We start from the raw sequence: 26269 nt of genomic DNA on the forward strand, positions 1-26269 counted from the left end.
AATGTAGATTAATTACATGAATCATCTTCACAATCCCGATTCAAACATACAGCTGACAGTTAAATCACCTTGAAAAGAAGAAGAAGCACAATTATGATCAGAAATCACCATCTAAGTCTGATAATAAGAACATGATAATAAATAGTAATAAATGATTTGATGGTTGTATGTCTCGTTATTGTTTAAAGGACATCTGAAAGGACCTGAACTCAAACACGTGACTTTATTCCATCAAACATCCAACATGTGATGTCTGGATTCGTGTCTTAATGAATCACAGCCCGGGTGTCCCGTCCCGGCTGGTCCCGTCCCGTCCCGGCTGGTCCCGTCCCGGCCACACGGAGCAGCTTGTCCCGTGGTTCCGGTGGTTCCGGTGGTTCCGGTGCGCTTTAATCTCCTCCCACCTGTCCGGTGAGGCTGCGCGCCGCCGCTGAGTTTTATAGCAACTGTTGCCCGGTGAGGCGGCGCCATAGTCACCGTAGTCCTGGCGACTGTAACCCACCAACAACAAGCTCTCCTCCATCACCTCCTCCACCATCCTCATCTCCATCAGCCGGTCCACAGCTCAGGTTTGGTTCCGTTCTTTACTGCTTTCTCTCGGGCGGGGGTTTTCCCGCGTCGCGGGGTGTGTTGGAGGAGGTAGGAGGTGGTGCTCGGGTGGTGCTCGGGTGGTGCTCGGCGGCTGATGGAGGCTCGAGGAGCCGCCGGGGTGTTTCTTTGTAACGTGTTAGCCTGCTTGCTAGCGTTAGAGACCCGCCGCCGCTAGCATCGACGGGTGGAGCTGAACACGGAGCCCGGGACGGACACCTGCGGTCCGGCAGGAAAAAAGGCTTTTCTGTGTGACTCGCTGGTTTAAAGCTGCCACGCTGAGGAGGTGCAGCACGCTGAGGAGGTGCAGCACGCTGAGGAGGTGCAGCTCGGAGCGGGGAATGATGCTAGCTGGTCAGCTGGAGCAGGTGTCTGTTGTTGCTATGCTAGTTGCTAACCCAGCGGTCCCTGTTTTCGGGTTTATGTCCCGGGACTCTGGTTCATGTCCCGGGTCTCGGGTGGATGTCCCGGGTCTCGGGTGGATGTCCCGGGTCTCGGGTGGATGTCCCGGGTCTCGGAGACCTCGTGTCCGGAACCTTCACCTGTTTCAAACATTCAGCGCGTCGATTAGCAGCAGAAAGTGCTGCGAGCTAGCGGTTCACCAGCTGGGCTGGACTCCCCTTTTGTCTCGAGCTGCGAGCTCCATCTGTCCTCGTTGTGGCATCAGGTGGACCCGAGGACATCCCGACGGGACACAGGGACACGGGACACAGGGACATGGGATACAGGGACACAGGGACATGGGACACAGGGACATGGGATACAGGGACATGGGACACAGGGACACGGGACATGGGATACAGGGACACGGGACACAGGGACACAGGGACATGGGACACAGGGACATGGGACACGGGACACAGGGACATGGGACACGGGACACAGGGACATGGGACACAGGACACAGGGACGGGTTCAGCAGGAGAACACGACTTAACCGGGTCAGATGAGGAAAGAGATGTTTGTGTTTATTATACAGGAGTGGATGTAAGAGGAGCAAGAGGAGGAGGAGCAGCAAGAGGAGGAGGAAGAGGAGCAAGTGCATTGAATGCATCATGACATTTTCCAAAAGGGGGAGGAGGTGGAGGAGGGGGGGGGGGCTTTTGCCAGACTGATTTTAGGCTATTGGCTAAAATCATGATGTCACATGTTTCACAACAGAATAGGAAAGTTGAATTTGAGGATTTCTTTAATCCGGCCGGCGTTAAATAGAATAAAACATGTTTCTGAATGTTGCATCACAATTCTCTCGGGTCCACTTGGTCTCATGTTCACCTGCAACCTCTGATTCCCATTAGAGGAGAGACCAGGTGTGTGTGTGTGTGTGTGTGTGTGTGTGTGTGTGTGTGTGTGTGTGTGTGTGTGTGTGTGTGTGTGTGAAGTGGGGGGAGGACAGGTGCACCTCCAGCAGAGCGGGACTCTTTTCCGCCACAGAAGATTCAGCCGTAAATAAACTACAATTTACCATCTCTCCAGTTATGGTGTTAATTGTTTGGTAATTATAATCACGTCTCTGCATCTCCTCGTGTAGTAAAACGAGATGTGCGGTTGAAGTCGACGGCATCAGAGCAATTCAAACAAAATAGGTCAAAATAATGTAAATATATTAATCTGTTGTCATATAAAACCCAAATTAGGTCACCTCACACAAACAAAACAGGATGTTGGGAGCTGCTAGTTATCAGATCATGTTACCACTTACCTGTAGTCCAGTAGGGCAGAAATAGCACCGTGCCACCTGCTGCCGGATCCTGTTGCATTTCCAATCACTTAAAGAGGGGTTGATTAATTCAATTATTCACTCGGCCGTTTTCATGGCTTAGCAGCATGTTTTGTTTGGTATTTGTCGCAGTCTTCCAAAAATCACGTAAACTGTTGATGAAAGCGGAGACTTAAAGATCCTTGTTGTTGTTTTCATCATAGAATCAGCGTTCGAACGGCTGCTTCATAATATTCCTTCCATTGATCAGCGGTCCCTAGAATATAAATCACCACCTCTTTTCTTTATAATCATAAAACCCAAACTCCTAAACAAACACAGTACATTGCATCCCCCCCCCCTTCATCTCCCAATCACATCCCCCTCCACCTGTTCTCCTGAACTAGAAGCTGATCATGCTACTGTGTGTGAGAGCGAAAGGTTTCAGTACTTTATGTCTTGGTTCACCAGCACTTATTATTATTATTATTATTATTATTATTATTATCATACTATCATATTATTATTTGACTCAGTGCATTAGACTCTAACTTTGTCATACATGATCATTAAAGAGGCAAATTACAGGTCGTTGTATTTTTGTAGTCGCTGCGACTGAAGCTTCTTCGTTGTGTTGCTTGTGATGTCAGCAAGAAGATTTGAGAAACTCTGGGCAAGATGTTGCACTCGGTGGCTTTTGTTCTTCTGTGTCTTTGTAGGGTTTGCACTTGCTCAGTGGAGCAAAGCATTTAAGTGGGCCACAAGGGAGCGCCTGAATGGTGTGGCAGGAGGTGTGTGTGTGTGTGTGTGTGTGTGTGTGTGTGTGTGTGTGTGTGTGTGTGTGTGTGTGTGTGTGTGTGTGTGTGTGTGTGTGTGTGGAGGGGGGGTTGAGGTGAGGCAACAGGACGGTGCTGTGATGCAGGGTCTCTCCGTGGATTAGGTGGGCTCCGTTCGTGGCGTCTACTTCAGCTTCCCGACTGCTCGGTTTAATATAAAGTCCACGTTCTGCTCTCTGCGAGTCCTTTTTTTAGCTTCGGGATATCGTACGCTGGAGCTGAAGGCTGCAGTCGGCCTGTGTGGTTTGAGATTTTTAGAAGTTTGGTGGCCTGCATTCACTGGCCTTCAAACTACAGGCTGAAGGAGTTGCTTGTGTGTTGTAGTGTTATTCGAATGTGTAGTCGGGTCGTCTTAATGTCAGACGGTAACTTACATTGTCTTCTCGAAATTAGAGAACACAAATATTTGCGCTGATTAGTTTATTACGACAACAGCCAGACTGCAGTCTGTCTGACAGCGATGGTATCGACATCCAGTATATCCTCCTCCCAAAGGTGTTCAAACTAAGTGGCGAATGAATCTCGGTGTTAAGAAGATGCAGCTTTTTCTTGCTGTTCCTGCCTCACTCAGTCCACCTGCTTAGATTGACTCGGCGCTTATAGTCCAACATGTATGAAGTGATCTACGTTTACGTGTCAAGAAAAAGGCCCTGTGTCACATAGAAGGTAAAGAGAAGGGGCAGCCTTTCCCTGGAGAGGTTTGAAGCTGTTCGGAGACCCAGCTTAATTAACCAAGAGAGGTTTGTTCATGGAAACTGTGATGGGGAGGAGGTGGCATTTCCCTGGAAGGAATGGGTGATGGTAGCCATACTATTATTAACTCACAAACACAGGTTTGCCATCAGGGTTTCTTCTCACTCTTGTCCTTATCTTAGAAAGTACTACACATACACCGTCTTAAATTTCTGATGCACAATATCTCTTTTATTATCGTTATGAGACCATCCAGACACACTTCTTAAAACCAGCTCCAGGACTTTCAGTCTCAAGTAAACCTGTGAAAGTGAGGACTGACGGAGCAACAAGAGGCAGCATCTATTTGGAGTTTGTTAAATATTAACTTGTTTTATGGCTGTGAACATGGAGACAAGACCATGTGTCACTGATGCATGAGGCTCTCAGTACACTGAGTACCACAAGGCAGAAACAGGTGGTGGTGGTGGTGGTGGGGGGGAGGGTGGGGGGGTCGGTCTGGAGCAGTTTTAGTAGCATGGATTTGGGTAAAACTGAGTCTGTGATGACACCTCATGTTTCCTGTTATGCTGAGATTAGTGTCTCATTAAGGCGTATTTTCTGTCCTGGGCAATTCAAACCATGTGGATAATTATTGGATTTATTTTCGTCTGCTTGAAGAGTTTGTTATGTAATGTGACAGATTTATTCTTTAAAAATATGTCCGCTGGAAAGATGTGAAGCTTAAAGTTTATAGGTTACTACTAAAGGCTGATGTCACTGATTCACCAGTTATAGAACAAGAACGTGTGACCAAAGTTTTTGCCTGTTATTAGTTTGTTTTTTGACAACCAGAAGAATCCAAACCTACATCAGTTGATTTACTCTTTGTGTCTTTGATAACACATGAACGTTGGATCGATACCGCATTGAGATTATTAAAGTATTAAGTTGGCAGTAAACCAGCAGGTTAAATATGTTTTGAATATATGAGACCGTCGTCTGTCTACAGTAAGTCTGTGGTTTCTGTCTTTAATCCAGGCGCCATGCAGACCCCTGAAGCAGGCGCTGACTCCACCTCCACTGTCCCTCTTCAGACCACCGTGCCTGTCCAGCCTACCGGCTCCACCCAGCAGGTGCCTGTCCAGCAGCAGGTACGTCTGGGTTTGTATTTGTGTCTGCATGTTCCTGCACAAACAGCACCTACTGTACCCACATTCACGCATGCCCGTGCTTCTCACTGCAATATACAAATGTGGTAAATTAGTTAATTCATTTGCAACCTTTGCGATTTCTCTTGCCAGGCCCAGACTGTTCAACAGGTTCAGCATGTTTACCCAGCACAGGTGCAGTATGTGGAGGAAAACAGTGGCGTCTACACCAACGGCAACATGTGAGTCAGTCTGTTAGCCAGCTCTGCTCTCACACCACTCCACAAATATTAGCGCTGCGTCTCTGCAGCCTGTTCGCTCCTCTTCAGTCTCTTCACGCCGTCATTCATGTCACAAGCACATGATGTTGGTGGGAGGGCGTTGGGATTTTGTGTGTTTGTTTTCTTTCCTGAGAGGTGTGCAGTCGCGTGTTTGATTGTGCTCAGTCACCTGAACATGATCACAAGTAGCCTGTCTTTTAAGTGCTGATGCTATGCAAGGGGTCCTCAGGGGTCTGACGAACGGGGTTAGATACACACCAACACTAACCACCCCAGGCTGTGTTTGTCCTACTGTGATCCACATACACATCAGTGAATGTACAGACAGAAACACACACGCTTTATGACCCTCGCCACTGGTGGAAACACTCATGTAAGGGCTACCGCCGGACTCGTGCTTAGAAATAAGAAATCATACCACCAAACACATTATCTAAGGTCCAGACGTGTGTCAATATAATGTGTGAATTAATATGTTTAATATGTTGCTCACATCACCTACAAATGAAGGCTTCTAAATTCATAAACCTTTGCTGTTACTAAGAAAAAAATTCAGTTTTAAAAGTGATGATACATTTTAGATTTGCTTTGTTATGCTAATTGCTGGTAACACTATTTGACTGTGCCTCCAAAAACAATAACCAGCATGTGTAATTAACACCATTTAGGTGTGAGGTGTTCTGCATAATTAATGAATCAAATAAAACGTACTTGGACTAAAAAAATAGTTTTTACAAGAACTTTATTCCAAGAATTGCAAAATAACACGGCCAATTTAAAAGTGTCAATAAAAGTCCTTTAATTGTTTGGGTGTGGAAACAGTGACTGACTGCCGACCTCTCCCCCCAACAGAAGAACCTACTCGTACTCAGAGCCGCAGCTGTACAGCCAGAACAGTGGAGGGAGCTACTTCGACACGCAGGGCAGCTCATCACAAGTGTCCACCGTGGTGACATCTCATGGCATGACCAACAACGGAGGAGGGGGCACTGGAGGAATGAGCTTGGGTCTGGCGGGGGGTCAGGTAATCAGCAGCAGTTCTGGGGCTTACCTCATGGACAGCGCTGGACCCCATCCCGCCACCCAGACCGCACGAGCTTCCCCAGCTACCGTAAGTTGCGTTTTCAGCCACTGAACGGGTCCTTCTGTCTTAGTCTGCCTGCTTTTGTGAGATTGTTGATAGACTTCGCCGTGACTTCTTCCCTGTTACGTTCTGCACTGCTATTAATCCACCTAGCCGTTCCCTGTTATCACAAACACTCTGTTTCTGCCATGCTTTATTGATCCGTGCACTAGTTTGGTGCATAAAGTAGGTCACCGGCCTTTTAAATAGAGTCCAGTATCAAAACAGTTGCGGCATGTTGGCAAAACTTCAGTGTCCACAAATTATGCTATATTATGTAGAAACAACTTTTCTGTGCACCTCCCCCATGATGGTGTGTTTTATCTCTGGCGATTATCTTTTGCTGATGTATGCAGTGCGCTGCGTAGGCTGGGTCCGAGTCTCTGCGGTGATCCAACTACTGCCAGCAATGTTCTTTGCAACCTTTAATATTTAATATGCAAGCAACACAAGGTTTTGTTTCCCTCCCTGATTTCATCCGTCTTGTTATTCCCACTCTTTGGTGAAGAAGAAAGGAAGGCCGATGGCCTGAGAGTCCTGAGTTAGATGCACACAGCTCTCCTGCTACACCGATGATCTGAACACTCCAAATATTCCTTCAAATATTGAACCATAATGATGCTTTTTAGCAAGAATGCAGCAATGTAGTGTGACTGACATTATTCTGTGAATGTCAGTCATGACAGATCTGGCTGAACGGAACATATTCCTATGTAAAGAAAGTGTTTGCCATTATACATTGAATAGCTACTCATTTAAGAGTAAAAGTAATATTTTCTAAGCACTGCTCATCTCACTGTAAGTAAACATCGTCCTCAAATGACACTCAGAACTAAATGTAGAAACCATGCAGTCGCTGGAGCAGCGTTTCCATAAGTGGAGTCGTGGAATAGTCTGAACTGTCGTCTCATTTTCTCAGCTGTGTCGCTCTGTGTGTCTGTTAGACGTGAAGCTATTAAAGAAATGCTTATACTCAATTATACTCAATTAGACTTCTAGCAGCTGATCAGTGTCTCTGACGGATGATATGCAGGTGTTATTAAATCATGTGGGCAGATGGCCGTTGGGTTTTGTAGTGGAGCTTTTCCTTTGTGTCTGTTCTGTTGTTCCAAGTGAGTCCTGAAGGTTTGCGTGTCTGCCAGCAATCAACCATCAATAGTTGGACCTGTTTAGCATACGAGCCTGTTCGGCAAACATTGAGCTGAAATGTCAGGTAGTCGCGCTCTGCTTGGGTTTAGTGGTGCTTGCTTTGGGATCTTTTCTAGATTCTCCTTATTTATTTTTGCTTGTGGCCAGTTAATGTGTTTACATCAACTCTTTATTTTTCTTGCTTTTCTTTTTATTTCCCCCCTCTTACATTTTGTTGTCCTGTGCTTCGTGGTTTATCAGATTGAAATGGCGATTGAGACGCTCCAAAAATCTGAGGGTTTATCCAGTCAGAGAAGCTCGCTGCTCAACAGCCATGTAAGTTGCTTTTACCAATGCTTGCTCTTGCCTAAATTTAACTTTTTCTCACTCTCTTGCTCTTCTGCCTCTAAAATCTGTACATTTGAGTTGTGGTGCTTGCTCTTTTTGTTGCTGGTTTTAATTGTTAGTACTGCTGTAAATTTACTGGCTGCTATAGAAGCGTTCGCTGAGTTGTGATGCAACAGCATCAAGTTTACCGATGTTGGCCTTCAGGTCTTCATCTGCATGGACCCGTGTTCAATCCGCTTGAGTTAAAAAAGCATGTGTTCCCCCTTGTAGCTCCAATGGCTGTTGGACAATTATGAAACAGCAGAGGGAGTCAGTCTACCACGATCCACCCTCTACAATCATTATCTGCGCCACTGCCAGGAGCAGAAACTGGACCCTGTCAATGCCGCTTCTTTTGGCAAACTCATCCGCTCCATCTTCATGGGACTCCGTACACGGCGCCTCGGGACACGGTTAGATTTTCATCCATTAGCAGTGTGCTGGTCCTCTTCTCACGCTAGTTTTCTGTACCATCACACTGTGACTCTATCAGTGTGTTTATCTTGTGGTTTTGTCTTGCAGAGGGAACTCCAAATATCATTACTATGGTATACGTGTGAAACCAGATTCGCCGCTCAATAGACTCCAAGAAGACATGCAGTACATGGCCCTCCGACAGCAGCCTGTTCAGCAGAAACAGAGGTAGAACAGACGGCCCAGTGCGCTCTGCTTGCTGTGACATGAAGTCGTACTTTTTACTGAAGTTAGCTGTGTGATTTCAGGTTCAAGCCGGTGCAGAAGTTTGATGGCAGCTCTGGGGACAATTACTCAGGTGGAGGCCAGCACCTCCCCGGTGCAGCGGAGCAGACGGTCATTGCACAGAGCCAGCACCACCAGCAGTTCCTAGGTCAGCAGCTTCTCTCTTCACCACAACACCTATGAAATTGGAAAATGTAAAATGCACTGACATGTTTTTTTCAATGATTATTCTGTAGTAGTTTATTTAAAAAAATAATAATAATAATAAATAAATAAAAAATTTCCCAACAGATGCGTCGCGGGCACTCCCTGACTTTGTAGAGCTGGACCTGGGACAGAGCAATACGGAGAACATCAGCCCAGAGGATGTGAAAGCTCTCCAGTCCCTTTACAGAGAGCACTGTGAGGTTAGACATGCTTTCAGATCCACTGCAACATGAGTGTAACTCAAAGATTGCCAAGCTGTCCTCATTCAGAGATACACAATCATCAATAAACCTGTGTGGACATTGGGATTGTACATTTTCCGATTGCTCTTCCTGGACTCGCTGTGATGCACCACCTACTACATCTGTTCCTTATTTTCTACTCAGTCTCATTCTCTCCTACAATCGAGTCCATGTTTTCTATCATGACACCAATTTTATAGTTCAATCCTATTTAAGCTGCTTTTAATGAGAGACTGAAAATACTGAGCTAAAGTTTTACAAAGTTTAAAGTTTGGCTGGTTTGAGAGTGAAACCTTTGGAAAGGTTGCATGTGTTTATAGTGACAGATTCTTAAATGCCAGCGGCTGATAATTCGAAACAGAATTTTCTCTTCATGTGAAGTTTTTTTTTCACACAGCTCTCCTAATGTCTAAAAAATTGGGGATCAAGTCACTCACAGGAGGTGACCAAGGACTTAAATGGTCATTTCATCGAAATAAAAAACCCCAAACATATGTCCTGACAAGCCACTAGTTGTGTCTGGCTGTGCAGAGAGTTGATGTCACACAGCCACACTGCCGTCGCTGGAGAAGTCAGTCAGACCGAATCCCAACGTCCTCCCTCAGACTCTGAGTTTATGGTTCAGGGTTTATGGGTTTATGGTTCAGGGTTTATGGGTTTATGATTCAGGGTTTATGGTTCAGGGTTTATGGTTTATGGTTCTGGGTTCAGGGTTTATGGTTATGGGTTCATGGGTTCAGGGTTTATGGTTATGGGTTCATGGGTTCAGGGTTTATGGTTCAGGGTTTATGGTTATGGGTTCAGGGTTTATGGTTATGGGTTTATGGGTTTATGGTTATGGGTTCAGGGTTTATGGTTCAGGGTTTATGGTTCAGGGTTTATGGGTTTATGGTTCAGGGTTTATGGTTATGGGTTCATGGGTTCAGGGTTTATGGTTATGGGTTCATGGGTTCAGGGTTTATGGTTCAGGGTTTATGGGTTCATGGGTTCAGGGTTTATGGTTTTAGGGTTTATGGGTTTATGGTTCAGGGAGTTTTGAAATTGCTGCTTGCTTGTAAAATAGAAGTGAATCTAATTTTCTTTTTCTTCAATGATCTGTTTTTTTTCTGTGTCATGGACAGAATTGAAGTTGTCAGACTTATGTCTCGCTCTTGTAGAGGGTTGTTGTTGTTGTTGTTGACAGTACCTGTTGTTTATTGTGTGTTTCTGTTTCAGGCTATCCTGGATGTGGTTGTCAACCTCCAGTTCAGTCTAATTGAGAAGCTGTGGCAGACGTTCTGGCGTTATTCTCCCCCTGACACTGTAGAGGGTGCCACTGTAACAGAAAACAGGTGAGGTCTAGTTGAAGAGAAGCATTATATACCAGAATATATAAATCTGGACTTCAAAAGAACATTTTCTAAGTGTGGTTTGTTTGCCGTGCAGCAGCATAAGTGAGATTGAAGCCCGGCTCCCCCGATCACAGCTATTGGTGCTGTGCAGAAATGAGGCCGTACTCAAGTGGATGAGCACCTGTGACCATTTAATGTACCAGGCCCTTGTGGAGATCCTCATTCCTGATGTCCTGAGACCCATTCCCAGTGAGCCACCATCACACGCACCTCCTGATTACTTGTTTGTAACATCGCAGCCGTTAACTCACCGTTGTTGGTTGTCTTTGTTTTTCAGGTGCCTTGACTCAAGCCATTCGCAACTTTGCCAAAAGCCTGGAAGGTTGGCTCAATAATGCCATGAATGCCATTCCACAGAGAATGATCCAGACCAAGGTTTAATCAATATATAATCAGATATACTTTAGATAGTTCCTACATGAGAGGATTATTTTTGGTGTCAGTTGTAAAAGTTAGATAACAGCTGGGCTCTTGTGTGCATCCTTTCCACAGATTGCCGCTGTTAGTGCCTTTGCGCAAACATTGCGCAGATATACATCTCTGAACCACCTGGCTCAGGCGGCACGTGCCGTGTTGCAAAACACATCACAGATCAACCAGATGCTGAGTGATCTGAACCGTGTTGACTTCGCCAACGTTCAGGTCAGAGCAGCTCTTTGTGTGGATATTCAGCACTGGTGTTTTTCTCGTGTACCGGTCTGAACCTCCGGTCTGAACCTCCGGTCCTTCTTTCCACGTTGCTGAACAGGAGCAGGCATCATGGGTGTGCCAGTGTGAGGAGGGAGTGGTTCAGCATTTGGAGCAGGACTTCAAGGCCACACTACAGCAGCAGAGCTCTCTGGAGCAGTGGGCAGCCTGGCTGGACAACGTGGTCACTCAGGTGCTCAAGCCGTACGAGCACCGGCCCAGCTTCCCCAGAGCAGCTCGACAGTTCCTGCTCAAGTGGTCCTTCTACAGGTCTGCAGGAAAACAGCCATGTTTGAAAGCATGCAGCGAAGTCCCGGAGAGACAAAACCCTTCTAATGTTTGTGGTGTGTCTGCAGCTCCATGGTGATCCGGGACCTGACCCTGCGCAGCGCTGCCAGCTTCGGTTCCTTCCACCTGATTCGCCTGCTGTATGATGAGTACATGTTTTATCTCGTGGAACATCGTGTGGCTCAAGCTACCGGAGAGACACCCATTGGTGTCATGGGGGAGGTACAAATGTGACATATTGTCATTTCTTTTTTGTACAAAACACATTTGTTTTTTCTGCTATACACCATTGTAAATGTCAGCTACGCTGTCGGTCAGTTAATAACAACTAATGAGCGACTGTTGGTGATGTTTGTCTCTTTTCAGTTCGACAGCCTCAACACCTTGTCCCTTACTAACATTGATAAAGGTACGTGGCAAAATGAAAAGCCAGAAAACTCAAGTAGCGTGTTTTCTGTGATCGGTAGGATAGATCATGTTTTCCAACAGTTGAATATGTGGTTACAGATCTGATACAGATATAATGCTGATGCACAAACAGGCATCCTGCTGTGCTGTTAAGATTGTGATATTTTTGTATTTGCAAACTTTAAAAGTATTTTTACTTTTATCTGTGTACAACTTTAAAATCCTACATCGTGGAACAATAAGCCTGCATAATATTAACTGTATATCAAAAGATTCTCATGCTTGTGCTCATGTTTCCTGTCCAGATGAAACGAGCGGGCTGGACAGCGACTTAGAGGACGACACCGAGGAGTCCGGGGAGCCTCTTGCCAAGCGGGAGAAGCCAGAACACGAGGTAATCCAGGTGATCCAGGTCGGGGCCCTGGAGGACGGGTCCCACCCTGTGGTGGGCGTCGTCCAACCAGGCGTACTCCACTCGCTGCCCCAGCCGCCGCTGGACCACACCGAGCACATCCTGACCCCCTCCGCCGGTACGCCCACCATCCGCCACTGCAGCACCACGGGTAACACCTACGCCTCGGTTTGAGGGTCCGAGGGCACCGCGGAGCTCGTCTGGCCTCGTTTCGCCGTCTCTCTCCACATATCTTTGTCTCTGTAAGTCTGGATGTTGGGTCTGTTTCATGCTTTGTCTGTTTGCCCTTGTGTGGACGTGCCCCCCCCCCCCTCCCTGTCGAGCCCGGTCAGTGGAGGGATGATGAAATGATGATACTGTTGGCCAAGATGTGCTGTCCGTGTCTGACTGCTTAAAGTCTGGATGTGTTGTCATTCCGTGAGTCTGTGCTGTCACACAGCTGGAGGCGACCTGAAGGAAAAGGACCGATTCGACCCATTAAATGTTTCCCGTTAAGGTACCGCGTCCGTCTGTGAATACAGACGGATTTAATCCTGAAGGAAAATTCAACTCCTTCACACTGCTGATGTCTCAGAGCTCAAATCCATGTCACTAGTCCCAGCGGAGCGAAGGCACTGATTGACTCATCACCTTCACCTATTGTACATAGTTTACTTTTAATTGGTATTACCCAAAACTCATGGTGCTATCATTGTGTTTTGTCTTAAGTTAGCCCTCCTAATTTTAGTATGATTTGTGTCAACATGCATTCCAACTGCTGATACACTTTTTGGGTTGAACAAAATGTTTTTGAGTATTGTATGTAGCTAAAAAATAAAGGGACAACTTTGTATTTATATACGAAATTGAAATAAGGATCACGGGGCAGTTTCATCTGTCCTGTTTGAACATGATTTGGTAGCTTCCCACCGATAACGACGTCGAGCGTTTAGCCACAGAAAAAGATCCCCTGAAGAAATGTCTGTGCTGCTGCTGCTCCTGTATATAGAAGAGAGGTTGAGAAGAAAGGCTGTAAAAAAAAACCACATCCTCGACGCTAGCTTTTCTATGCACTCTGTGCATAACGCTTGCCTTTGTTCGTTTTAGATGCTCTGTATTGTGGTTTATGTAACGAGCTGTAACCTTGAAAGTTCCCCTGGTTTTGTAGTTTCTGTCTTAATTCAATCTCTTTAAGTTCGCAGTGGACCAAAAACAAACCCAACAAGAGGAAGCTGAGCGTGAGCCATCTGGGCCACACAAAAGCTGTTTGCTGTCCCACAGTGCCATGTTGCAGAGCAGAAGGAATGTCAGGGATTTAATGTACCTCGGCTTTATCATAGTGCCTTATCCTTTAAATGCAGCTGTCCATGTAGTCCTGACCGTGTGCTGCAGAGAGCCCACAGCCCCTCTGCATTGTCCCAGCCACAGACTTGGCTTTCTGGTGACTCGTGGCTGGATTTGTGCTGGCTCATCAGTGTCCAGACGAAGGGATGCAGGTGCAGACACACCTGTTGTTTCCTCTGGATGGGCTCCGCCGAGCTCTTCCTCCTCTGAACGGTGGTCTGGAGCCTCGCTCCGGCCCTCGCTCTGCCCTCTCGAGGCCTATTCTCGCATTAGCCTTGGTTATCGGCTGAAATGTGTGCGTGTGTGTTTGTATGTGTGTGAACAGGTCTGCTCTGTGTTTTTAATGTGCATGTGTGTGTATATATGCCTGTGTGTCTTGCGTGCTTGTGTGTATGTGTTGGAACACATCCATCAGTCACCCTACCTCAAACCAGTGGTGCCAGCCCTTTTTGACGCGTGCAGCACAGTCACCAAACCTTATTGCACACACACCACTGTACTGCACAAATCTCAACGCGATAGAGAAAACCTGCATTGCTTTTCTCTCACCTCTGATAAACATTTTTCTTTCCCGTTTTTAGCCCATAAAATGCTTCACCCTTTGTTCCCTGTTTAAAGATCATCTTTGTACAGTGGACCAAAAGTAGATATTTTCTGATATTCAAAGAGATATAGAGATATATATATGTATAGTATATATAATGACGATACACTACATATATTTGTTGCTTTTTACGTGGTCGATCTGATTGTTTCTACGTGAATGTTTCTTTCGGTCGCTCATTTGTAATTAGTTCATAGACTGTGAAATGGGAACGGCTTGGGGACTAACTTCTGATTCTTTAGACTGCATCTATACTTGAACTGTTAGAGCCTTCTATGTTGTGGAGAATATTGAGATTAATCCTCTGACTAGGAACATTTTGTTACTAAGATCGTTTTGTTCTTCTGTTTTTATGCTTGCTGAAATGGTGTGTACCATTTCTCTGCAGAAATGTTTATTTATTGATATTTATTGTGTTTATTTTTTTGTTTTGTTTGATTGCTTATGCATATGTTGTAATGGGTACCGAGGATAAAAACATTTACCACTGCAAAGAGCAGACCTACTGTACAGAAAGACCGGAAGGTTTTTGGTTTTGTTTTTGTATTTTCTTTGTAAGTCATTTAATGAGGGTTGATTAAAGTTAAACAGAAAAGGGGTTGGCACTGTATTTGCTGTAATCTCAGCCCTTAAAAGGTTTACTTGTCAGAAAACATCCTTTAGATGCTCGCAGTACACAGAAACTTTGCCAGGTTTTGTTTTTTTCAGTCTCGGTCGTGTGCCCGTGTAGAAAACATGCTCAACGGTACAGAAAAATGGGAAAGTGAAATGATTTGGTGTGATCGAAGCTACTGGGTCAGCGGACTCTTTCCTTTGGTGCTTTGGGGGAATCCGATGGTAAATTCTGACATCCCCGAAGTCACTTTTCTCCCTGGTGAAACCTACTGTACACATCTCATACTGAAGCCTTACCCTGAGCCTGCGTAGCGTGAAATGTCTAACTGAGCACTTCTTGGAACTGGATGCACACAGATCTGACTTTCTAATTCTATTGATCGATTGAAAAGGTTGGTGAACTGCACTGTAAGCAGCTGCAAGTCGAAGGCCTGAGGCATTTTGTTTACATCAGTCTGTGACCGTCATGAACTTGAATGAGAGATTGTTCCTGCACTCTTGGTGGTAAACTGTCAAATACAAGTTGGAAGAACACAGAAAGTAATGAAAATGTTCAATAAGGAAAATGAGTGGATAGAAAAAATGGAAGCTCTACATCATCTCTTAAAAATGCATCATAAATGTGGGTGTACTGTTAGCAATGAATGCTTTTGCAGGATACATTTAGTTTTTACCTTTCTTTCGCTAATTTCTTTTTCATTTTTTGAATGAATCTCAGTTTCCTTATCGTATATATTAACTCCAACGCTGTAGATGGTAACTTGTATTATTTTGTGCCTGAAGTGAAAATGGCTTAAAAGAGGTTTTCTTTGAATCTCAACAGTGTGCTTTAGGATCATAAGTGCTTTCTGGTCTTGCACACCCGCCATGTGCTGCTAGGAACTGTTTCTCTCAATCTGTCCCCCGTTTGGTTTTATTTATTTTTTACCCGACTGTGACCGTGATTTTTAGCTTTCTGCATCTCAAAGCCTGCCTGGTTAAAACTGGACTGATGTTAAATGCTGCCAACACAATTGTACTTTCTTTCTCAGTGTCTTTGAAGGTGAGGAGTAAGATTGTTTTTTTTGTAACCGCTGTTTGGAAATGAGCCCATTTCCAACCATAAAACTAAAAAACAAAAAACAAAAAAAAAGGTATAAGCTATTCCTTAACTTGTCATAGGAGTGAAAGCTGAGAAACCGCCTCTTCACGTGGACAACATGGCAGCTTCAGTGACCCATAGCAGACTCCAGTGCCTTTAATTTCGCCCCGGCCAGAGCAGATGGTCTGGGTGACTGTTGGGTCTCTGGTGGGCGACAGAATAGAGGCTGCAGAGCAGACATTTCATTGCACAGGTGAGACAGCGTATAGACCTGTCCTTACACTGGACTATTTATTATTTACTGGACGTGACACCACAAAAACACAACTTAGTGACACACGGTAGATGACCTGCAAACGAAGTTTTATTGTATAGAACTGGTCAATGAACCAGAAGAGTTACTGTAAGTAAAATGCTGAGTTGTTCTCACATGATCGTGATTTCTTTTGTCAAATGATATTTTCTGAATGCTGTGACCCGTTTGAGATTTGTATGTATTTTGATTTTTTTTTTTAATAGTTTTTTTCAAGTGCCATTTGACAGTCTAGTGAGTCGTGGCCATCTGTAGCACGCTCTAATGCAAGCACAAGCATTTGGCAGTGGCATTTGGGGAAGGTTTTTTTTGTTGTTGTTTTTTTGATTCACCCTAAACAGAAACGTGTATATATCAAAAACTGAAAAAGGTATATTTATTTGTGTCCTAATTATTTGATTTGTTCTTTTTGGTGAACATTTTATCTGATATGTTGGCTAAAGTGCTTTTGTGATTTCTTTTTTTTGGATGATGTATAGTATCTGATATAATATATACACACAAATTTCATGTGACTTTCTTTTTGTGTGCCGTTAAGTTTTCTTCATATGATGTATATTCTCTCAAATTGGCAAGCAAAGCGATGTGTGTAGGGTGATTTGTATTGTGTATTTTACATAAAAAAACAAGGACAATTGGGGGACTTTTATATTTACAAAGACATTATCATTTAGTGTGTCGTATTGATGATTATAGAACCTATTAAAGACACATGTAGTTTGGTTTTCTGAATATTTCAGATCTCAGCTCAGGCTAGCTTCTTTAGTGTTGTTTTCTTAAAATTTGTGAATTGTCTTTGCAGTAATAAACGTTTTCTTGTTCAAAGCCAGCGTCCTTCCTCACAAGTTTGACTCATCAAACGACTCGATAATGTTATTAACCCATTGAATTTTATCCAACCATATTCATACATATAAACATCAATATCATTCAAACTCCATATGTATTCAGATTGTATGACATGATTGTAGGATATGATGAGAACAAACTTGCATTTCCTGAATATTGTACAGCATTCTTCTTTCTTTTCTTTTTTTTATAATTTTTAATAATGACTTGATGGTCCGTCACTGTAAAGGTAGCAAAAAGTATCAAATACTGCAACAGCTGCAGGTAAACACAGCTCCAAATACCCAAATATTGTTTGATCAATAGTGTTGAGCAAAAACTAAAATGGTGCAGATAATTAAAACTGAGCTTTAACGAGCAACATAATACTGAAACGACTGCACTCTGTGACCTTTTCACTTTCCATGGAGTATATTTGGCATCAATATGGCTTACACTTCCTCTCACAGTTCATTCCTCGTTTACTCAGCTGTTGTCTAGAATATATTAATCCAAGTTATACTCGAATTAAAACGGGAGGGGGAGGGGCCTTAAAGTTAAACTCCTACTCCAGCGCACTGAACCATGTTTTTCATGGATCTCAACAAGGTCATTAGCAAGAAAAAGGGTTCATCTATGCTGAGAGATTATCTGGATACAACAAGTAACCACAAATGAGACGATGAAACAAGACAAAGTACAAATGAATAAAGTGTGAATGGACACTATGTGGGCATCTCGTGAAAAAATGACGAACATAATATCAACGCAGGCGTGTTGTAGTCTTTTTTTTTGTAGGAGAGGGGAAGCATTTTATACTTCGATCAAATTTGGAGGTTGAACATTTTCAGTACAAAATATGACTTCTCAATGTCATAACAGCCTTCAATAGAATAACAGAAGTTTGTTAGTGTTGAAAGACGCTAAAATGGGCTTTTAAATGCTGTCAGTGGCGTTAAAAACTATTTAAAAAGGAAAATATAAATCAAACATGAAACAAGGACTGTCAGCATTGAAGAAGATCTTTAAGATCACGAGGAGGACGTGACTCAGACGGTCGGTTGACCACTAGTTAGAAGGTCGGTGGTTCGATCCCCGGCTCCTCCGCTCCACTTGACCAAGTGTCCTCGGGCGAGACGCTGAACCCCGAGTCCCCCCATCGGTGTGTGAAGGAGCTCCTGATGGAGCAGCTTGATTGGCAGCTCGCTCTCATTAGTGTGATTGGAACTGTTTGAAAGCCAAAAAGTTTGTTCTCACTCATCAGTTCAGAAAATAAAAAAAGCTCACTTCTGAAAATCTTAAATACATGAATGTCCACATCGTTAAACGTCTCGTGGTGCCGCATCTGTTTGACACCATTAAGCCTAATTTAATGCAACACGTACTTCAATTCAAATCAGTGTTTCCGTATTAAACTTGAGGTTTGTGAGAAACTTGTTCGTTGGTTCCAGTTAGCGAACAACATCTGAATACTGGCTTCCTGTTTCACGCTCGTCCTCTTGGCAGCTCGTTTTCCTCCCGGTGGGACTCACATGTTCCTCCAGCTGTTGTTTGGAAGTCGTTGGACTCTGAGACCTGGAGGTTCGCTGGCAGCGCTGCCCGATAGACGTGTGGAGCACACGGCCGATCTTTATGTCCTGATTCCTACAACCTCCTCAGCAGCGTGGGCGATCTGTTCAACCTGCTTGGTTTCTTCTTCCTTCTTTTTCTTTCTTTTTTTTTTTTTTTTTTTTCATACAGTTCATGTGTTTTTAACTCAGTCCAGAGGTTGAGGGTCAGCTATGGGCATGGTGTGCAGAACTTCATCCAGTAGTTGTAGAGCTCGGTGTAAATGGATCTCGATCCAGCAGGGCGTCTCCTTGATGCTCTGCCGCGGGTAGTCGGGCCCCCAGCCCTTCACGAAGCTCATCCGCAGGATGCACAGCCTGCGCAGGTCGTCCACTCCGATGCCTGCGGCCGCAGACAAACCTGCAGGGGAAACACAGCCAGCGGCTTTTAGATCGATGTGGCACGACGGGCCGAAGCAGAGCTCAGCTGTGATACCGAGTTCCTCCGTGTGTCAACGTCGAGCAGAATGAGTCCAACTCGTACGGTATTTAAATGACCTTCCACGTAACGCTCTGAATGTAAGTCTGGGGGCAGATTCATCTACAACTTCAACTGTCAATGATAAACATGAAAATGATGAAGTCCTTTTTTTTAAAGGAATCTGAAGAACAATTAAAGACTTTTGGTATGAAACCATGAAAAGAGGAGCAGCGCAGAGTAAAGTCAGAACTCTTCCACCTATTTAAACACTCAAAAACATCCATCCATCCATTTGGTGCCTGCGGCTCTAAAACAAACAACCTGTCCCGACATTTTCCACTGTTCAATCATTCAATCCGTCAATAATCACAGAACACAAGAAAGAGCTGCTCTATAATTCTCAACCGGGCGCCCGAGGGAAGACCTCGCTGGTCGTCTGGTCTCGAGCCCCCCGCGGAGAATAATGATGAGAAGCAATCCAAATAGTACACTTGTTCAGGTCTAAGTGCAGCAATGAGAGCACTCACTGATGGCGGGAGCGATGCCCCCCACGGAGCCGGGTCCGGGAATGTTCCCGGCCACCGCCGCTGCCTGCGCTGCTGCTGCTGCCTGAGCCGTCGCCGCCTGCTGCTGCATCTGACGGTGGCACTGACGCAAGTCGAACACCTGACGCCACAAAATATCAGGAAGGAGAGATTTCATGAGATTCATGTTGACCAGCGACGAAACCAGCTGAGAGCTGAAACTCAAAGATGTTCAGAAATACAGAAAAACACAGACAGTCCAACACGGAACATAACAGACACATTAACCACATACTGACTGACTGACTGACTGTGTGTGTGTGTGTGTGTGTGTGTGTGTGTGTGTGTGTGTGTGTGTGTGTGTGTGTGTGTGTGTGTGTGTGTGTGTGTGTGACCTTGATGTAAGCGCTGGGGTAGATCTTGTGAACTGCGTCTCCAGGAGCTCGTCCAGCCTCTCGGTCCAGATAGTAGCTCTGAACGAAGACAGCGTGGTCGCTGAGACATCGAACCCACACGTCTCCTTCACCTTTACACTCCAGCTGCACACCTTTACCGATGTGGAGCCTGAGGACGGAAACATTTATCATTTTAATGTCTTATATAGACAACACCTTTCAAATAACTCAAAAATACATTCAACAGAAGAATAGACATGTTATCATATTATAGATGACATGCTATAGTGTGACTTTTTTTATCATATTTTAGACGACATGCTATAGTGTGACTTTTTTTTATCATATTTTAGACGACATGCTATAGTATGACTTTTTTTATCATATTTTAGACGACATGCTATAGTGTGACTTTTTTTTATCATATTTTAGACGACATGCTATAGTGTGACTTTTTTTATCATATTTTAGACGACATGCTATAGTGTGACTTTTTTTTATCATATTTTAGACGACATGCTATAGTATGACTTTTTTTATCATATTTTAGACGACATGCTATAGTGTGACTTTTTTTTATCATATTATAGACGACATGCTATAGTGTGACTTTTTTTTATCATATTTTAGACGACATGCTATAGTGTGACTTTTTTTTATCATATTATAGACGACATGCTATAGTGTGACTTTTTTTTATCATATTTTAGACAACATGCTTTTGTGTGACTTTTGTTGGAGAATAATTTCATGTCTCAAGCTGGAAACGAACCCATGACCTTCTCACTGTGAGGTGACAACACTAACCACTGAACCACTGTGCTTGTGATAGTATGCCTTTTTTTTTTAATGACATCTTACAGTTTGACTGTTTTTTCTGATATTTCGGACACCATGCTTCTTTGTAACAGACTGTGACAGACTACCTGGCTCTCTCTATGTTCTCTGTCCTGTGGACATTGCTCAGCTGTCCCAAGCAGAAGCGATCCCCTCCCGATGGATCCACATAACCATCCACAGTCACTATCGGACATGTTGAAGGCACCTTGAACGTCTCCCCGACCTGCACGTCCATCTCAAAGTATGCAATGGAGCACCAGTATTCTGGAGCTGGAACCAACAACAAGCAGGCAAGGTCCAATGAGTTGATATAGAGTGAGATATTAAGTGTGAATATGTGGATTCTCTTCCATCTGCAGCTTGATACTCACCCGGGTGATTAGATATGGGGGGCTGGAACGCAATTTCATTGGTAACAGGCCCTGCAACAACATGTCGATATTAATTCTGCCCATATCTTTTTGAAAGCACGCTTGATCTTTAAGCTGTGATAAACTATTCAGACATGAGCACAGATCCTGCAGCAGCTGAAGCTGAAATAGTTCATCAAGTGTCGGGGGTATTAACAGGGTTGATGTTTAATGTCTACAATTAGTCATTACATCAACCACAGTAACACATTTCGCTTGAGTACATCACATACTCATAAATATAGAATACATTAACGGTTGTTCACTGGAAAAAATGTTGCTCTTCAGCCTCGACGTCTCACTGCAGCTACTGTCACTTTTACACATTTTCAAATCAGCTTTTACATCTGATCAAATCCCCTTAATAACTTATTAACAGGGTTCATTATCATAACAACACAACATCTCCATCGGCTCACAAGAGGAAACACAGTGATGAATCAGGCACTTGTTCACGTTTGTCTGAGAAGATATGGACTATATTTCAGGCTCGTTCTAAAGTTGTGCAGAAGGTCTTGTTCAGCGTCCACTCACAGTAATGCCCCGTGTGAGGCATGGGAGGATGATGCTGTAGATGTCCGTTCTGGTGTTGAGGCACCGCAGGAGGGAAGCTGCTGTTTCTGCTCCAGTTTGGGGTTGGATCTGGAAGAATAAATATAAAGACAGATTTGTTACCAAATTTAATGAGACTTGAAGTTTTTGTTATCCGTGCAACAAATCTGAAAGTTAAAACGATCAACAGAAACTTAATTAAAACCCTAATTGAGTATTTAAACTCAGTTTGATCCAGATTTGGTTTTCAAAACTTTGTAAACATTCTTCCACAGCAACTTTGAATTACTGCATTATTAAACTTTGCACTTTAGGTGTTGACATTGTGTCGTGTCTCACTTGAAGGGCCGGCACTGAGAGTGGAGAAAGCAGAAGTTGAGGCTGAGGTGCTGCCGTCCGACGGGGGGAGGAGAGCCGGACTGCTGAACGGCTCCGGTGGCCCCGGCCGTGACGGTGGATGCTGGATAGTCTGCAGGTGGCTTTCAGAGCTGGAGTGAGATTGCTGGTTATCATAGTCATACTCATCCTTTACCAGCAGTGGACCTAGCAGAACACCACAGACATGGTTAAGACTGATGAACATCCAAAACGTCTTTGACTAGAAAACGAACAGTTGAGCGTCCCGCTACCTGAACTGGAGAGAGTCAGTCCTGATAAATCTGCAAGCACATTAACAAGAAGAGATATGAATCAACTTCAATCAATCACTTTATACATGTTGTCTGAACATGAGTGATAATATTACAAAAAAAATTCTTTAATTGAACATCTTAAATATACACAAACTTGTAAAACTCTTCACAACCACTAAGTTTAACGTCATTCTATATCTAACAATAACCTAAAATATCAAGATCGAGTCGAGACGAGCAAACCAGGGATTCTGACTTACCGATTCCTGCAGAGACAACCCTCTCGTAGTGGTACGGGTTCACACAAACGTTGTCGCATTTCAGGTCGAAGGCATACTGGCAATATTTCACGTGTTTCAACTCATTCTTGTGTAGATCCGGCCATCGCCACAGTCTGGCGTAGACAACATGGGGAAAGCCTTTACGCCCCGCGACCTGAAACACACAGAGGATTCAATGAGATGGGAAACTTACAATTACAGAGAATAACCACAGTTGTTACTGCATCTGCTACGTTACCTGGAGGCGTCCATCCAAAGTTCGCTGGATGGTGACACACTTGCTGGGATGAGCTCCGTTCGTAGTGATGGCTGTGATGAGGGAGTCCAGCTCGTCTTTTTTCTCTTTCAGTTTCTTGACGAGACTCTCGATAGCTCGCTTTGCGAAGCTTTCGCTCTCTCCGCCCTGTCGGTGGCACATGAGGCTGTGCACAATGCTCAGGCAGGCGTCATTACTTGTCGGAGTGTTCGTGATTGACATCTTGCTCCTTAGGTTTCAACCTCGGAGAGGCTTTCCAGTTGTACCCTGCGTGCGTCCACCGGAGAAAGTGACCAGGTGACGTTACGGTGATCCGATCCTGCCCACGTTCAGCAGCCTACAACAGAGGAAGCATCTTATTACTGACAGTTCAGTCTCACACTGCTTTCCATAAAGTCACACTCAACACACAACGTGTGCTTCACCCTGAACTGATCGCAGGTGGAGGAAGAGAACTGATCATCATAACAGTTCAGGTGGAAGCCAAAGTTGATGGGGAAAAGATGGTGTCACCTGATAACCCACGGTGACGGTGTCACGCACCATCACACTAACTGTATTTCTGCAGGTTGATGAATCAAATGTTTCATCTGAACATATTTCGACATGTTTCAACAGAGTTTCATACATGTTAACATGAAATCATTAATCATTAATCATTGAATCATGACTCATTAAATCATGAATCATTAAATCATTAAATCATGAATCATTCAATCATGAATCATGAATCATGAATCATTAAATCATTAAATCATGAATCATTATTGATTAACCTGAATTAGATGTTTTCCTGAGATAATTATATATATATATATATATATATATGATAACAACATGTTGTTTGTCTGTGAGGCTTTTCTTTAAAACCTATATGGAAGATACCAAAAGCAATAAAAATTACAAAATAAAAATAAAGGTAGTAAAAGTATCGATATGAATACATATCTATATAAATTATAAAAATAACCAGAATATACAAATAAAATAGAGTCAGATCAAACTTAAATTAAATTGTTAATGATGGATGAGGAAGTGAGTTATTGAACAGGAAACCCACAAATACAATCATCACTTGTCTGAAGTGGATGTAAACTATGTTTTAAATATCAACAACTAGTTTCTCGTTTTCTGGGAAAGTTTTTAATTTAAATTTAAGATCAAATCAACATCAACGTTTTCTACTAGCTAACGTTAGCACTGATGGCTAATGTATCCGAAGCTAATAATCAGAGAGCATTTCTTCCAACCCAACAATACAAAACTCACATTTTACTGACGACTACACCTTCAAACACACATAATGTTTGTTAAACAGAAACTGTCGAAGAGAAAAAGGTTTATAAAGTCACGTTAGGCAGCTGTGAGCATTCGGTAAATAAGGCTAGCGGCCGTTAGCCGATGCTAGTCACGAAGTCATTCATTCTGTGATCTGAATCAAACAGCTGATTTCAGGACTTACCGTGATTTCTCCGCGGAGTGAATCCAGATTCAGAGACAGAAGATGATTGTTTTATCTTCGTTATCTCGACTACTCACATCAACTAGCTTGTGATGTGTTATTTTCGCTAGCTTGCTAGCACACGTGCTAACAGACATTCATCAGCTTCACGCTAGCTCAACGGCTAACGGCTAACGGCTAACCTTCTTCTATGACGTCCTGAAATCAGCTGACAACTATTACAGAATAGTTATATAGTTACATAGTTACATAGTTATATAGTTATATAGTTACATAGTTATATAGTTATATAGTTATATAGTTATATAGTTACATAGTTATATAGTTATGTTGTTATATAGTTATATAGTTACATAGTTATATAGTTATATAGTTATGTTGTTATATAGTTATATAGTTATATAGTTATATAGTTACATAGTTATATAGTTATATAGTTATGTTGTTATATAGTTATATAGTTATATAGTTATATAGTTACATAGTTATATAGTTATATAGTTATGTTGTTATATAGTTATATAGTTACATAGTTATATAGTTATATAGTTATATAGTTATATAGTTACATAGTTATATAGTTATATAGTTATGTTGTTATATAGTTATGTTGTTATATAGTTATATAGTTACATAGTTATATAGTTATGTAGTTATATAGTTATATAGTTACATAGTTATATAGTTATATAGTTATGTTGTTATATAGTTATATAGTTATGTTGTTATATAGTTATATAGTTACATAGTTATATAGTTATATAGTTATGTTGTTATATAGTTATATAGTTATGTTGTTATATAGTTATATAGTTATGTTGTTATGTTGTTATATAGTTATATAGTTATGTTGTTATATAGTTATATAGTTATGTTGTTATATAGTTATATAGTTATATACTTATATACTTATATACTTATGTTGTTATATAGTTATATAGTTTTGTTGTTATATAGTTATATAGTTATGTAGTTATATAGTTATATAGTTATGTTGTTATGTTGTTATATAGTTATATAGTTATGTTGTTATATAGTTATATTGTTATATAGTTATATAGTTATGTTGTTATATAGTTATATAGTTGTATAGTTATATAGTTATATAGTTATATTGTTTTATAGTTATATAGTTATGTTGTTATATAGTTACATAGTTACATAGTTATATAGTTATATAGTTATGTTGTTATATAGTTATATAGTTATATAGTTATATTGTTATATAGTTATATAGTTATATAGTTATATGTTATATTGTTATATAGTTATATAGTTATATTGTTATATAGTTATATAGTGATATTGTTATATAGTTATATTGTTATATAGTTATATACTTATATACTTATATAGTTATATACTTATATAGTTATATAGTTATGTTGTTATATAGTTATATAGTTATATAGTTATGTAGTTATATAGTTATATAGTTATATTGTTATATAGTTATATACTTATATAGTTATATAGTTATGTTGTTATATAGTTATATAGTTATATAGTTATATAGTTATGTAGTTATATAGTTATATAGTTATATTGTTATATAGTTATATACTTATATAGTTATGTAGTTATGTAGTTATATAGTTATATAGTTATGTTGTTATATAGTTAAATAGTTATATAGTTATATAGTTATGTAGTTATATAGTTATATAGTTATATAGTTATGTAGTTATGTAGTTATATAGTTATATAGTTATATAGTTATGTAGTTATGTAGTTATATAGTTATATAGTTATGTAGTTATATAGTTATATAGTTATATTGTGATATAGTTATATAGTTATATTGTTATATAGTTATATAGTTATATAGTTATGTTGTTATGTTGTCATGTTGTTAGTCAACAAGAAATGACACAAAAATAACGTGAGCTAACAACAACAACAACAACAACAACAAGTCTACTGGCC

At 42.1% G+C, this 26269-nt stretch overlaps 2 protein-coding genes across 5 annotated transcripts; one reads left to right on the forward strand and one right to left on the reverse strand.

Moving 5' to 3' along the window:
* The first annotated feature begins 426 nt into the window (after positions 1 to 426).
* On the forward strand, positions 427 to 16960 carry rfx3 (regulatory factor X, 3 (influences HLA class II expression)). 4 transcript variants are annotated; one of them, XM_069713831.1, is made up of 17 exons: positions 427 to 569; positions 4837 to 4949; positions 5100 to 5188; positions 6080 to 6338; positions 7740 to 7814; positions 8097 to 8278; positions 8388 to 8507; positions 8588 to 8712; positions 8856 to 8971; positions 10229 to 10344; positions 10439 to 10593; positions 10682 to 10779; positions 10897 to 11046; positions 11153 to 11361; positions 11448 to 11601; positions 11746 to 11788; positions 12093 to 16960. In XM_069713831.1, the coding sequence occupies exons 2-17, from the start codon at positions 4842 to 4844 to the stop codon at positions 12371 to 12373; spliced, it is 2280 nt and encodes a 759-aa protein (XP_069569932.1). In that variant the 5' UTR covers positions 427 to 569; positions 4837 to 4841; the 3' UTR covers positions 12374 to 16960. The 4 variants fall into 4 exon arrangements, with proteins under 4 accessions (XP_069569932.1, XP_069569929.1, XP_069569930.1 ...); XM_069713828.1 differs by lacking the exon at positions 427 to 569 and adding an exon at positions 791 to 942; XM_069713829.1 differs by lacking the exon at positions 427 to 569 and adding an exon at positions 791 to 942 and having other exon boundaries at positions 10442 to 10593.
* Positions 16961 to 17008: 48 nt separating this feature from the next.
* smad4a (SMAD family member 4a) lies at positions 17009 to 24515 on the reverse strand. The gene is made up of 11 exons (XM_069713833.1): positions 24344 to 24515; positions 22864 to 23218; positions 22605 to 22779; positions 22342 to 22371; positions 22052 to 22255; positions 21695 to 21802; positions 21122 to 21172; positions 20837 to 21020; positions 19911 to 20079; positions 19519 to 19657; positions 17009 to 18931 (listed from the first exon to the last, which is right to left on the reverse strand). Exons 2-11 carry the CDS (start codon positions 23101 to 23103, stop codon positions 18720 to 18722), a joined length of 1512 nt encoding a protein of 503 aa, XP_069569934.1. The 5' UTR covers positions 23104 to 23218; positions 24344 to 24515; the 3' UTR covers positions 17009 to 18719.
* Between the last annotated feature and the right edge of the window lie 1754 nt (positions 24516 to 26269).

Source organism: Brachyistius frenatus, unplaced genomic scaffold (genome assembly GCF_029030835.1).
Source record: "Brachyistius frenatus isolate BFR_SWC_R1_liver_20210118 unplaced genomic scaffold, ASM2903083v1 Contig_122, whole genome shotgun sequence".
NCBI classification, from domain to species: domain Eukaryota; kingdom Metazoa; phylum Chordata; class Actinopteri; family Embiotocidae; genus Brachyistius; species Brachyistius frenatus.